Here is a 15763-nt window from a genome sequence, read left to right on the forward strand (position 1 = left end):
TTATTTTTGTCAAAGACCCTTAAAAGAATTTGGCCAAATGTTTTCAAATGAAGCTATTGTTTATATTTGAATTCTTTACCTAGAAATATTTGTGGTGGAGTTCAGGAAGGAAGTTGATGAGTACTCAAAAAGGAAGAAAGGAAATAGTATTAATGAAACATTTTAAAAACAAACTCAACAGAGAATAGAAAGAAATTCAGAAGGGGACATAATGAAACTTGACAATTTTGTAACTATCATGTTAAATTAAAAAAACCTTCAGGAACTGCAATAGAGGTTTATAATTATATATTCAATTCCCTGCCTCTTTTCTTGTTGAAATACTTTTGTTATATTTTTAAGCACAGATATTATTTTTGTGTTTCTTAAAATATTAACTGAGAATATATATAGGGATAAGGGAAAAGTAATGATATAGCCATATTTATACATGTGTCATATCTGTACTAAATGGAAATATAAATTTATAAATCTCTATAACTCTCTCCATTATCTAAATGTCTACCTTTCTATCAACATATAGATTTGTCCTGAACAAACAACATGAAAAATTAAATGGCTTAGAATTCACTAGTAGAGAGATTGTAAAAGATATTTTTACCAAATTATGCACTGTTTCCTTTTACTTCATTATAGTTATATTTTCTATGGGAAAAAAAGTCCTTAGCCTAGAAGTTTGAATTCTTTTCCCTTTCCATTAATGTTTTATATTATTTTCCTCCAAACTATGTTCCAATCAAATAAAATTTTAATCTATTTCTCCAATCTCATCTAATCATCTTTTTTCTCCCTCCATTGATACAGGAATTATATCCTTGTAAACACAACCCTTCATTATATCACTCTAATGGACTTTCTTGGAGATCACATTATGTGTTACTTCCTCCAGAAACAATTTTCTGATGCATCTTATTAAAAGTAGTCTCTTTTTTCTCAAACTTTCTTAAAATGCTTTCTCTGAAACTCTCATTTTATATATCATATCATAGTTTATATTATATTTATATATCTATGACACATCTCCACCAATCTAATGCATGGAAGGGCACTTGAGGGGCATAATGGATAAAATACTGGGTATGAAATCAGGTAAACTTATCTTCTTTATAATCTGGTCTGACTTGGTCAAGTAAATGCTGTTTGCATCGGTTTCTCATCTCTAAAATAATCTGGAAAAAGAAATTGCAAACCACTCCAATATCTTTGCCGAGGAAACCCCAAATATGAGTCACAAAGAATTGTATGAGACTGAAAAGAGTTAACAACAATATGCTGCAAGTTCTCCCAAGGCAAAGACAATTTTTGTCATTCACTGTTGCAATCACATATTGCCTGATACAGAGTAGGAGCTTAATTTTTGTGGAAGGAAATATTTTCTAGTTTTCTCTTGAGAACATCATTCATTCCCAAGTATTTATGAAGATTTAGGGCATATATTTGGCATGTATTGTGACAGTCTGATATTGATATTTATATAATGACAATATTGCAATGGTTTAATATTATACTCATGCAAATTTCATTACTTGATGATATACTAGAAAATGGCAAATAAGGCAGCTGTTTTGGAATTGAAGAATAGGGAAGATTTTTAAAAAGTGTTGACCCTCAGTCGTCAATGAGCAAAAAACAAAGTATGATTCATCTGTTTTCACTCTCAATGGAATCAGTTCTTACCCTTATTAGATTTACTGTGTTTCCTGGAACCCATTTTTCTAATTGGTTGGAAGTCCTCCACTCATTCTTTCTTGGCTCTTTGTACCTGCATACACCCATCTGTTATTACATGCACTAGTTTTTCAAACATGGCAAGCACACCATTGTTTCTTCCTTGGCACTTCACTACTTGTCCTGCTCCCTTCCCGATGTCCTACCCTACTACTTCCTTTCAGATGGCCTGGTTCATTCTCTCAATACTCTAGCCTACCACTTACAGGACATAGTGAATGAGATAATGTCAGATCTTCCTTAAGCAAATAATTATGGAAATGTAAGGATTCATTCTTTCCCCACCACTCTGTCTCTACCTTCAGTTTTCCTTTCAAGAAGTAGTTAGAAATTGATATATCTAAAAGTTGTGTCAATTTGGATTTCTGTCAAATAATTGCTTCTGCATTATCTGTCTACATTTGGAAAGATAATACTTAAAATAACTAATTCCATGTTCATTTCCTAGTTAAATACTAAACAGGATTCAATTCAGTAAAAACATCAAAAATTTTTTAAAAAGTAAATGAAAAATATTAGTCAGATATTATTATATCAAATAAGTATAGATATATTATTGTGAATTAATATTGGGTTTATTTTTAATTTGTTGCTTCACAATTTTTGATAGTCTGTCCTCATTTTAATGTTTTAAATAAAAAACATGTAGACTACATTATATATATATATGTATATGTATTTATCTAGTGAAACAAAAACAACAAAAATTATAGCTCAAGTGGCTAAATTTCTCTATGTTGAATTTAATTAAAATATATGAACAAAAAGGTAAGGACAGATTACACACTATGATGATGGTGGTGATGATGATAATGATTGTCATTTACTCTCAAAAAAGACCATGGCATGTGAGGTCATGACAAGCAAGTGAATTGGATTTGAGTAAGAGGGTGATGTGCTAAGTCACCAGCATCACATTCTCCCCCAGTGCTTAATATAGTTAATTTTCAAAGATAATGAAGACTACCTATTCATTCTATGGTGGATACTTTCTATACATTTATTGAATTGATTTTTACTTGTAAAAATCACTCCAAGTTGCAAAAATTCTAAATTCTAATTAGTTTAGAAGAAACATCTGCTATGGAAATAACTGAACATTCTGTGACCCAAGACAGGTCTCTAGTGAAATGCTTATTCTGAGTCCTAAAACCCATTGTGAAGAATGCATATGTGTTTTTCCAAGTCCTTCTCTAAATATCACTTTTGATGGATAGTGAAGTGTATGCACTTGTATGCAGAAATGCTATCCTGCATACTTATAGGCTTGTTATAGTGCCACAGTTTGCAGTTTGTTTTTTCTTCATCAGTTATAAGGGGTTTTTTTGGTGCTTTTTTTAAAAAGAAGTCTTATTGGGGTGGCTAGATGTTGCAGTGGATAGAGCACCGGCCCTGGAGTCAGGAATACCTGAGTTCAAGTCCGACCTCAGACACTTAATAATTACCTAGCTGTGAGGCCTTGGGCAAGCCACTTTAACCCTATTTGCCTTGCAAAAACCTAAAATAAATAAAATAAAGAAGTCTTATTGTTTGCTAATCTACAGTACATTAAAATAATCTGACAGTTTTGGCTGACATTCCCAAAAATCTCCTTGGTCATTATTTTGGATTGTTGTAATGAACACTAATTAAGGAAAATGCTATTAATTTTAGTTTCTCAAAATTTCAAAGTAGAAAGCATAAAAAATTATGATTTTTACACTAGGGAAAAATTTAAGGGACAAGAATCAAATGCCAAACTAAACAAATTAAGCAAAAAAGGTTAAGAAGCAAAAGTTTAAGAAAACTAATATACTTGTCTGCTGAGAAGTAATAAGCAATTTTTATCATTTTTATAGTAAGTAAATGGATTATATTAATTTAATAAAGTCAAAGTTATATTGTGGTATATGTATATCATGGAATACTATTGTTCTATTAGAAATGATGAAGGATAGGAATTTAGGGAAACCTGGAAGGATTTTTCTGAGTGAGATGAGCAGAACCAGAAAAACATTGTACAACCTAACAGCAATATGGGGATGATGATCAACCTTGATGGACTTGCTCATTCCATCAGTGCAATAACCAGGGACAATTTTGAGCTATCTGCAATGGAGAATACAATCTATATCCAGAGAAAGAATTATGGACTTTGAACAAAGACCAAAGACTATTACCTTTAAATTAGGAAAAAAACCTGTTATATTATTATGTAATTTTGCTATCTCATATTTTATTTTTCTTCCTTAAGGATATGATTTCTCTGTCATCATATTCAACTGATATCAACATATAGATCAATGGAGCCAATGTAAAGACTAATAGAATACCTTCTGTGGGTGAAGGGAGAGAAGCACAAATGGGGAAAAATTGTAAAACTCAAAATAAATAAAATTTTTCTAAAAAAATAAAGTCATAATTATTCAAAATAAATACAGATTTAAAATACTGATTCTAATTGTTTAATATTGTAAACCTTTATTCTTAATAATTAGTTATATGTCTACTAATTAGCACTGGCAAAAACTTATAAGGAATTCAAAGTTGCCATCTTGTGATTATTATTTCTTTTATATATATATATATATATATATAAAATGCAATATATTTGTACATGTATATATCATTGCACATATATTTATATATTTAATTAATTTAACAGTAAATAGGGGCAGAATGGTATTTTCATTAGCAAACATCTTTAATAGTGGAGTGCTTTACATTTTTGCAAAATACATAACATCATATCATGTGACACTTCCACCAAATCTGTGAGATAAGTAGTATACATAATATTATCTCCATATTAATGCTTAAACCTAATGAACTTGAGTTAACAAAACCATTACAATTACACTCACACAAAAGAAAATTACCCCGATAAAGAGAACATTTCAAGTTTTATTAACACATTTGCACAACAATCCTCACCTAGCAGATAAAATGAGTGGTGTCCTCTTAATTATTTAGAATTCCTTAAGGTATTTTTAAATAAGTGTCCACATTCATTTATAATATTTTTAATTTTCACATTACATCATTTCTGTCAGAGATGTAACATTTAATGTCAATATTTTTTTTAAAATTTATGTTGCATTTCAGTTGTTGTTTATATACTACTTAGTTTATAAAATCTTGATAAATCATTCTCCCAGATATTTTTTTGCTTCTTGTAAATCTATCTCTAATTCTAGTTTGGAATAGATAAAATTCTGCTTTAATAATGTTAATCTCTTTATCTAAGTAATAAAAATTTAATTTCTTGTATTTAAAAAAGATAAAATTTTTAGTCTTATAATCATGATTTTAGCACAATTTTTGAATTTCTCATTCTTATCTACTACCCAATATTAATTCTTTAATAATTGAATGGGCTTTTCCATTATCCCTAAAAAGACAACATTCACATTGGCCATTAGATAGAGCTTCCATTGGCCATTAACTATCTCAATCACCCTAATTTGAATGCCTCTTTATTTTCCTTCTATATTTAATTTTTTTAAAAAATTATTTATTTTCATCCATATGCACATGTATATTTTTAAAGTTATAAAATTTCCTTCTACCCTCCCTTCCTACCCCCTTGATAATTATTTCAATATGAAATGAACTTGCATCAGAGATATGTTAGATATTTTTAGTAAAATGTATGATAGTTATTACCATAACTAATATTCCAGAATACTAGGCTCTGAACTGATAGAACCCAGGTCAGTTCTGAAACAAAAAGTTCAAGTCTTGGACTTCATATGTTTCCACCCAGAGAATTATCTAGGAAATCTCTGAATGTAAGATAATTATACATCTCCAGAAATTGGGTAAAAAGTTCATCAGTTCCTTTATGAGCACCAAAGAAAACAAGTGCATTTGTAAATAGCCTTAATTTGACCCTCTTGGAAAAGTCAGAAGATGCAAAGAATTCACAAGAACTCATAAATGATAATGAAGATAAAAAAGGGCTCATGATAGATTTCAAATGTTCAAAACAATTTTCTTCCTCCTCTGGTGAATACTTTACTATAAAAATGCTGTTCCCTTCTCCCACTTTCTTAGATTTATAGATTTTGGTATTGAACCTCCCTCAAAAAGGAACTTTTAAAATTAAGAATTACCAATGAGAAGATACCTCAATAGTCCAGTGAATCCTGCCTTTATATACTAAAGAGACCTGTTGAAAGTTTGATCTCTTGCATGGGAAATCTTCCCCTTTAAGCAACATTGTCTAAATTATTCATGAAAATAGAAGAGAAAAATCCAAGTTTTTGGTTTTCCATATTTTTGCTTTAGTCTTTGCAATCCTCTTTAGGCTGCTCTGGACCTTCTCCATTTCTAGATTCAAGAGTGGATACACAATTTTCAAAGTTGGGGCACAAAAGGAGTTTCCAAACTTGATACAACCCAATAAGTCTCTGACTTAATGAATAGATTCTGTGACCATGGGACCTAGTATATATTCCTGTTATAATATTGGCTTAGAAGATAATTCTGTGATAATATTGGCTTACAATTAAGTCCCCTAACCCTCATACACCTGTTTCATTAGAAAACTAAGGTTCAGAAACAAAAATGTGAAAAAGTGCTCTGTCCATGGAAATTGGCACAAATCAAGCTCTGAAATGCTTCCAAGACTGCAAATGATTGATTATGAAAGTGAGATAATCTCTCCACAACACCAAACACCAATCACAGGTTTCCTCTATTTAACCATAACCTCTGATACCACCTCTCATTCTGTCTCACTCCTCCTCTACCTATCTGTTGTACCTATGGGAAATCCAGAACCTATATGACAGAGAATTAACAAAAGGTAAACAAACTTGCTGAAATCTAGTGGTCAGATATTCTGAATCAGCATAGTGTCCGAAGAGAAAAACAAATTTGCATGACTATTACTGGCATAAAATGAAACTACTCCAAATAATATTCAAAGCATATTGTTTGGAATTGATTGGAATATCACCTAAAAGCTATATTACTAATAAAGCATAAAATCTTCTTAGATGGAACAGAAAAAAATCTTTCTACAAAGTTTTGTTCAATCATGATTCTCAAAAATACTATTTCCATCATGATAAGAACTTCAAGATTTTATATATATATATATATGCATATATATAGAGAGAGAGATTACATCTCAAAATCTTGTTTCATGCATATATATTAATATATCCATAACCCTATTTTTCAATGAATATTTATATGTGCTTGGAAAGGGTAAGCACCATAAATAATGTTGGTTCATCATGACATTATAGCACTAAACTAATTAATATCTTATGTATGTCATCTAACCTGATAGATTGGGATTTCAGAAAGACATAGTATAAAATATTTTGTAACTATATTCTTACAAGAATAGATTGATGTGTATTAGAATCAGGGAAAGCTAAATGATTCTGTTGAGAAAGAACTGACTTGCAGTGAGGAAGAGTTAAGTTCAAATCTGACCTCAGAAACTTACTGGCTCTGTGATGCCGGGTAAGTCACTTAACTTCTGTTTGCCTTGATTCATTGGCAAAAGAAATGATAAACCACTCCAGTATCGTTTCCAAGAATGGTCCACAGGGTCATCAAGAGTCAGATACAATTGAACAACAAGAATAAGATTAGAATTAAGTGTCTTGGATTTGCTTGAATAACCACATCCAAATATTAATAATTAATAAATTGTTGTTAACCTGAAGTATCCAGCTAAGTGCAACTAAATGTTTTTGAAAATTGTTTGGATAAGGGGAAACTAGGTGGCTCAGTAGATAAAGGACTGACCCTGGAGTCAGGAGTACCTGAGTTCAAACCTAGCCTCAGACATTTAACAAATGCCTAACTGTGTGACCTTGGGCAAGTCACTTAACCCCATTGCCATAAATAAATAAATAATTTTTTAAAGATCATTTGGTTAAGATGACAAAGATTGAAAACTGAATATATTTATCTTTGGAAAGATGAAGAGTTGGGTGAACAAGACAACTTTGTGTATCTGCAGATCTGATATACCGAAGAAATACTTGAAACAATAGGTGATATTTATATATAGGTTTATATTATATACTGTAGGTTGCCAAAATCAAAGTAATTAAAATTAAACATTAATCATTTAAGGTGAAGGGGAAATCCTGACAATTTTATTTATTCAAGAGCAAAACAGACTACTTAAAGAGGAAGTATGATTGCCCTCATAAGAATCCTAGAATTAGAATTTGTTTGTGATTGGGAAAAGGGATTGTATCCAGGAGTAGATGAGACTATAAATTCTGATTTCCCATTTAACTCCAGGTTTCTGTAAAATCATGATTATTTATTATGAATTTTACTTCAAGACATTAACTTCAGCAACATTTAAAACTAGGGAGAACATACTCAAGGAAGAATATTTGAGGTCTTTTGTTTGAATATTAAGGAAGGGAATTCTAACTACACATAAATAAGATCAAATCCAGTTTTGTAATTTCTAAACATAAGTTCAATTTAAAATGTTCTGCTAGTAAAAATAATTAATATAATGGATAAGTATGCAATATCAGTAAAAGTGAATCTCTGACAAACCAAAAGATGGAAACCTGATCATACTATTTTGCATCCTACCATGTTATATTTACACATTAAGCAATATACACGATTTTCCAAGAATTTTTCCATCTTACCTGCTGGTTTACAGGGAAGTTCCTGTTGATTTTTTTAATCTGAAAAAAAGAAAAAATCAAAGTCTGTAAAGACAAAGAAAAATGGTGCATTGGTCCCAACAAAGTTTCTGAAAATGCTATGAATGAAGGGTATCAACATTGTTTATGCTTATAATACAGTTTTTTGACAGTAAGAAAATGTGCTGAACATAATGTTATTAAATACCTTTTTTTGCAAGTGTAATTATATTCAATATTAAATATTTTAATTAAAATTAATTAGTTAAACTTAATTTAAAAGTTCATATGAAAATAATTCTCCAGGAGTTACTTATGCTTTCCTGAGAGTTATTGGGCTAGCTACTTTATTTTTCTGGTTCCTAGTTTTCTCTTCTTAAAATGAAGACCTGGACTAGGAGATCTCCATTGTCCTTTCTTCTATCATCTTTTCTATGATCCTTTGATTTGGAACCTGTAAGCATTTATAAAAATCATGTCAAGAGGTAAAACTACTTATCAATACTTTAGTTTATAAAATATGAATGACAACTTAATAGTTAACATTTAAATTTTTAATTATAAAATAGATTAAAAACTCTTGGTGCTTATGTTTCTTTTTTATAAGCTTTTTATCATCCTGCTGTTTTTTACTTTTAAGATTACTGAGGAAATAAGCAATCTAAACACTAGAGGATTAAATATGTCCATCTATATACTGTCAGTCAAACCCCCAAATAGAACATAGCATTTACAGTAAGCCAATTTAATATATGACATTTTATCACAACATAAGCTGAATCTTCTGAGAAAACATTTCATATATTACCTGACACCTAACTAAACATTTCCACCAAGATGGTAATACTTGAATACTATTTTAAAGTCAGTCCTATAACACTACTGAAGTTTAATGTATACTGTCTTGTATTAACTCTGATTTTTTTTTCCAACTTCTCTATTGAACCTTCAGTATGTGGAGATAAGTTTCGATTCTTGTACCAATTTATGTATCAGTTTAGTGCCAGCTCTTACAAGTTCCACTGTTAGGAAAAAATATTGAATGTAGACACAGCAATAGAGTAGCATTCTAAGATCAGCCTTACCTAATTTCAGAGTGATCAATCACAAGAAATTTGTCACCAAGTGATTTTTTTAATACATGAAAACAAGAATATATGTGTTGAATATGGGATGAAGGGAGTACCTATAAGCTGTTTATTTTGTAGTTAAATACCAATATTGTGGTTAAATACCCCCAAATAGCCATATGGATTCTATAAAAATTGCCCATGACATAATTTTCATAATACAAGATATTTTCTCATATGAGTTCTGATCTTAAACACTATAATTGTTTCACCAAATTTTTACATATATGAAGTAGCTGATACTCAAGGGCAGCTCGATGATGTTATACTGGATGAATTGCCAGGTCTGTAGTCAGGATGACTACTCTTCCTAAGATCAAATCTGGCCTCAGATACTTACAAGATGTGTGACCCTGAGTAAGTCACTTAATTCTGTTTGCCATAGTTTTCTCATCTATAAAATAAACTGGAGAAGAAAATGGCAAACTACTCCAGTATCTTTGATGAGAAAACACCAAATAAAAATCTGAAGAGTCACACATGACTGGCAAGTGGACAATAACAAACTGAAACTCAGAGCCATCAAGTGAATTCCTCATATCATGAGAACTGCTAAATATTCATGGACAATTTTGCTAATATATTCTTCTAGACCATAAATGTCAATATTTTAAATTTCATTTAAGAATCAGAGCAAAGGTAAGTATAAAAATGGAAAGAAATGTATTATGGAAATAAATAAGCAGTAAAGTAGCACAAAAAATAGGAATGAAATACTAACTTAAAACAGGAATAGGGTGAATAAATTTTAAAAGAAATATGAAATAAAAATAAAAGAAAACAGCCAAAATTTATAAATGTGCAAATAAATTGAAAAAAAAATCCAATATATTAAATTGACAGAACAGATGAGGAAAAAACATACTGCATTGAATTTAAGAAATAAGAGGGGAAAGGACACATAAGGAATGAATCAATATGAAGTAGTAGAACAAAATTTACTATGAATCAGGTGAATGTAGATAAAAGCAGAACTTGCATCATCAAAAAGAAAAAAATAAATAAAACTCACAATTTTCTGTGGAAATGAAGAAGAAAACCATTATACTTAAGAAACACATTTTTAATCACTTTCATCAAGCATGAAACATACATTCTTTCTGTGGCATAGAAATTAAATTCATTAAGGATAAATGAAATTGTTTTTGAAGATATAGATTGTAATACAATATTTATAAGAAACATTATAGTTTCCTTTCTCAACGTTTGAAATGTCTAGCAAAAGGATGAATCTCAGAGGAAGAGTTCAAAATATTTAGTAGATATATAAATCAAAGAAAAATGCAGAATTTAACATCAATGTTCATTTAGAGTTGAAGGACCTAAATAATATTCTTAGTAACATCAAAGAACATGAGTAAATTATATATATATATATATATATTTGAATTTAGATAAGATAAAGATGATACTTAAATTAATTTACAGATTTAGTGCTATCCTAATCAAATTACAAAATGAATACCTTGATATAGAATTATAAAATAATAAAAACCTAAATTTGGAAAATATCTACAATCTCAAAGGATATAATATTACTAAGGTAGAAATAAAAGATCAAAAGTATGTCCAGGTCTCAAATTATAACAAAAGTATTAGCTCTCAATATTATTTGCTATTAGTTAAAAGAAAAAAATCATATCAAAGGACAAAGAAGAATCAGAAGCAAAAAAATCAATAGAATGATAAATAAATTGCTTAAATTAAAACTACATTTGTGAAGAGTTGTTGAGAAAACTGAAAGACAACTAGCACAAATAAGATTTATTCCAACAATCTTTATATGATAACAAACAGATGATGAACAGAGCAACTAGCTGGTGTAATGGATAGGGTACCAGATCTAGGGTCAAGAGATTTCAGTTCAAATTCAGCCTCAGCACTTAAAGCTATGTGATCTTGGTCAAGTCAATTAACCTCACTTGCCTCCAACAAAAGAAAATGGTATGTGTTCTAGATATTAATGTTTAAACCATTATTTTCCGAACTATGAAACTAAATAACTTTTTCATGAACAAAATTAAAGGGTATAGGATCAAGGAAGCAAGAGAGGTATTTTCTGTCAATATCTCTGATAGGGTTCAACTATTTTTTTAAGGTTTTTACAAGGCAAATGGGGTTAAGTGGCTTGCCCAAGACCACACAGCTAGGTAATTATTAAGAGTCTGAGACTGGATTTGAACCCAGGTACTCCTGACTCCAGGGCCAGTGCTTTATCCACTGCGCCACCTAGCTGCCCCAGATTTCAACTATTAAAGAATATCAATACCTAGATAATTTATCAGACCCAAAGTCATTTTATGATAGGAAAATGGTAAAGGATATAAATGAATTGTCTTCAAAAAATTTGCAAACTCTTAGCAATAATGGGTAACATTGCTCTGAATCACTACTGAAATACAAATTTAAAAAAACCTTTGAAGTTTTGCTTCGTATACAGCAAATTTGCAAGCATGACAGGCAGAGGGAATAGGTAATGTTGAATTTCTTGGTGGAACTGTGGATTCATATGATTATTCTAGAACTCAGTTTGAATTATGCATAAAATGTAGAGGTGATTTATCTGTAAATTGTTTTAATAGTTTTGGAAAGCAATTTGGAATTACAAGAAAGTAACAAATATCCATGCTCTTAGGCTTATATCTTAAGATGAACAAAGTTCCATATTAAAAAAAAACAGAACTCATATATTTCAAAATACACCAAAAATTTTTATTTAATTTTTTGGTAAAAGCCTGGAAGTCAAAACCAAGTAGATAGCCTTTAATTGGGAAATTATACATAAGGTTTTGATACATGAATGTAATATTTGATTTTCTTAGGTAATTTTTGTGCATTCCCTAATGAATTAACATCAAAATAGAGAATATTTATGTCTGTCTAAATGTATAAAGTGAGATTTTTAAAATGTTTATAAGACAAACTTCTACAGAGAACACTGCCATATACTCTGAAGAATACGTACATAATTATGGATAACTGAAGTATTTAAATAGAAACATTGGATACCTTCAAAGTACAAAGTTAATAAGGTCAACAAAACAAAATCATTATTTTTTACCTTTTTAAAAGAATGCAATTTTAAATCAAGTTCTGAAAACGCTGATACTTTCATATTATTCTATGAACAGATATCTCTAATTTCCATGAGAACTTCATTAACTGAGAAAAAAAATGTCTTATTTAAGATTTATGAAACATTTTAAATTAATTATCTCATTTGATTAACACAATAACCCTATGAAATAATAACTGTTTTTGTCTACATTTTAGTGGTAAAGAAATCAAGAGTGAGGTTAACTGAATTTACTAATGTTGCTCAGATAATTAATTTCTAGGGTGATATAGTAACCAATGTGTACTAGATTTCAAATGTACCAATTTACCTAATATATCAATTGCATTGCATTTAAAAGAAAAAAAGTTTTATATTCATATTGAATCAATATTATTGAGGACCCAGTCTTAAGTTATGACAAAATGAAAAATTAGCCTCACCTTGAACAACATGAATACAGTGCCAAAATATAATGACTTGGAGAGATGAGATAAAAAAGGAAAAAGTACAGTCATTATAGTTTACAATACAATGCATAGTGCTTATGGAGTGCATTACTAAAGCTATCAATCATATTTTGTTTTGTTTTTATTTTTATTTTTTTCTTGAGGTAGGTTGAAAGTGATTTAGAAATCAGAGGAAAAGTGTCAGCCTGTAAATCTGAAATGTATTTCTTCTGTTCATATGCTCTTTAAAGAAAAACTGATGTGCCTTAGTGGAAAAAAGGTAGATGATATGAGCTGGTGTTAAGGAAAATGTATCTAATCTCTCTTAATTCTAACAGTAGAAAAAAGACAAAATAGAAAATAAGTTCCCTATATGTTTTCCTTTCTCCAGCTCTTTGAGGGAAGGAGTAACCTGTTGCAGTGACTGGAACAGTGCATTTGGGGAAAGGAAGAACAAGGTTCAAAGCCCACCTAGATACTCATTAGTTCTATGACTCTTAGAAAGTCACTAATTTTGCACCTCAGTTAACTAACTGTAAATTAAGGGTCCTTTAAAGTCTCTTAGTTCTAAATCTGTAGTTCTGTAAAGACATTCCTTTTCATTTATAACAAATGGCACACTGTAAAATAAGTCTCAATCAGTCTTATCATTCAGAAGATTAAATTCACCTTTTCTTGATTTAGCTGGCTGAGGTCTAATACAAAATCTAATTATGCTGTCCAACAGACCTACAATGTTAGCTAATATAAGCTATTTCAAGATTATCTGTTAGAAACCACCTCCAATGCCTTTTTTCCAAATCTTTATTTTTTATTAAACTTTATTTTTAGATAACTTTCAATCATGAATATTGGTTAAAAATTCTCCCAAATGCTTTTGGTCCTCAAGTTTTAGGAAAGTTTTAGATTCAGAGCCAAAACTGATATATTGAATAATAAGAAACCTAAGACTGCAAAAACAAATTTACTTGGTAAAACTTGGAAAAAATTTAAGTAACAGCACAAAATAAATATAATTAAAGCTGCTTCTTATAGTCTTATTTCCTGAAAAGTCACACTCCTGAAAGATCCAATCATCACCTCAGGTGAAGCCAACTCCAAGGAATGAGAGATTCCATTATATCTGAGAATTCAGTCAGCAGGATGTAGGAATAAAAGAATGTACAATATATACATACACATAAGTTTATCCATAAATCTATATATGCACATGACTATAAGGGTTATGCACATATATGTATTTTGAATGTGTATGCATAGGTATATATTGTATATAAATATATTTTTGTTAAGATCAAGAAGTTACATTTTACTATTAAAATTATGACTTAGTTTTAACATGCAAAAAAATTCCAACAGAAACAACAAAATATTAAAGATAATCATGGTAAAAGGGGACTTTGGTTAGCCTATGTCCATTAATGTAATGTCTATACATTATATATATACATATATATATAATATACATATGTATGAATACATATACACTCCTTGTGAAGGCTTTACTTTCAGTTGATCCATAAATACATCTCCTCACCCAGGTTATCTTTCCAAGAAAGACTGCTCCATATTATATTAATGGATTTTTCTCCTAAGTACCTTTAATATTTTGTTATTGTTTTTGTTGTTCTCTTGATTTTCAAACTGAAACCAAGTCATAGCTTTAATTGTGAAATATCATTTTTCTGATTTTAATGAGAATAGATTTATTTTTCTTTCCCAGGTTACCTATTAGGGATTTTATTCCCTTAATCTTATCCCCTTCCCAAGTTGGTTCAATATGCTTTTCTCTGGTTAACTTGGGCTAAATTTTAAATTCTAAAGAAGACAATCACTTTTGTTCACTTGCTATACAAAGATAGTTTTTTGATTTTAAAGTTTGAAAGCTATAGGCTCTATGTAATTAATAACTGAGAAGGTTATAGACACAGCTGCCAATTTTAACTTTCAGCAAGGGATTTTTAGTCTAGGGAAACTTTTATACTTATATATCAAGCAAATCAATAATGAGGACTTGGAATAATTCCTCAGAAAATAGTGGTTCTAAGACAGATGAATATACACCTTTAAAAGCATACAAAATTGAAAAAATAAACATAGCCATCTGCCTTCAAATAGCAACATGTATAGGCAGTATGAAAGACTTCTCTGTAAGCTAGACAAGTCTACATGTCATTTTGACTGTGTGTCCTTAAGGAGTTTTATTTTTTAATTTGTCACCCAACAATGTCATTCTCAAGTAGAAATAGAATTAATACTTGCTAATAATGATCATATGACTGGTACGTGTGGGCTCTTTATACTCAATTATACTCATAAAGTTGATGAGGACAGCCTATTAAAATATTGGGTATCACCTGTAAAACACCAACTATGTGCTAACACGTAGATCCAAAACCAATATTTATATAAAAGTTTTTAGATTTGCAAAATAATTTACAGAGGTTATCTCATTTACTCCTCATGGTGACCTTGAAGGCAATTACTAATGATTATCTTTCTCTTACAGATCAGGAAACTGAGAACAAGATAAGTTAAATAACTACCAATAGACCATAGTAAATAAACTGCCAGTTGGCACTTGAACTCAGATCCTCTGAGCTGTTTTGTACCAGACTGAATTCTATATTACTCTTCAAACCTTTCCATCTCCTTTCTCCATAAATTTGCGGACTGCCCACCCATCAACTAACCCCCTTCTCTGTTCTTTTGCAATGTATTCCATTATTTCAATCTCTGATAACCCTAATACTCTACAAGACCCAGTTCAAGAAGTTTTTT

The 15763-nt window shown here is 30.1% G+C and overlaps 1 protein-coding gene across 1 annotated transcript in view; it reads right to left on the bottom strand.

Moving 5' to 3' along the window:
• The window catches only part of SNTG1 (syntrophin gamma 1), a 536013-nt gene that overhangs the window by 259138 nt on the left and 261112 nt on the right, over positions 1 to 15763 (bottom strand). Inside the window, exon 11 of the mRNA XM_074202064.1 lies at positions 8352 to 8390. Coding sequence (XP_074058165.1) covers positions 8352 to 8390 — 39 coding nt within the window. The remainder of the gene's footprint in view (positions 1 to 8351; positions 8391 to 15763) is intronic.

Source organism: Macrotis lagotis, chromosome X (genome assembly GCF_037893015.1).
Source record: "Macrotis lagotis isolate mMagLag1 chromosome X, bilby.v1.9.chrom.fasta, whole genome shotgun sequence".
Classification (NCBI taxonomy): Eukaryota; Metazoa; Chordata; class Mammalia; order Peramelemorphia; family Peramelidae; genus Macrotis; species Macrotis lagotis.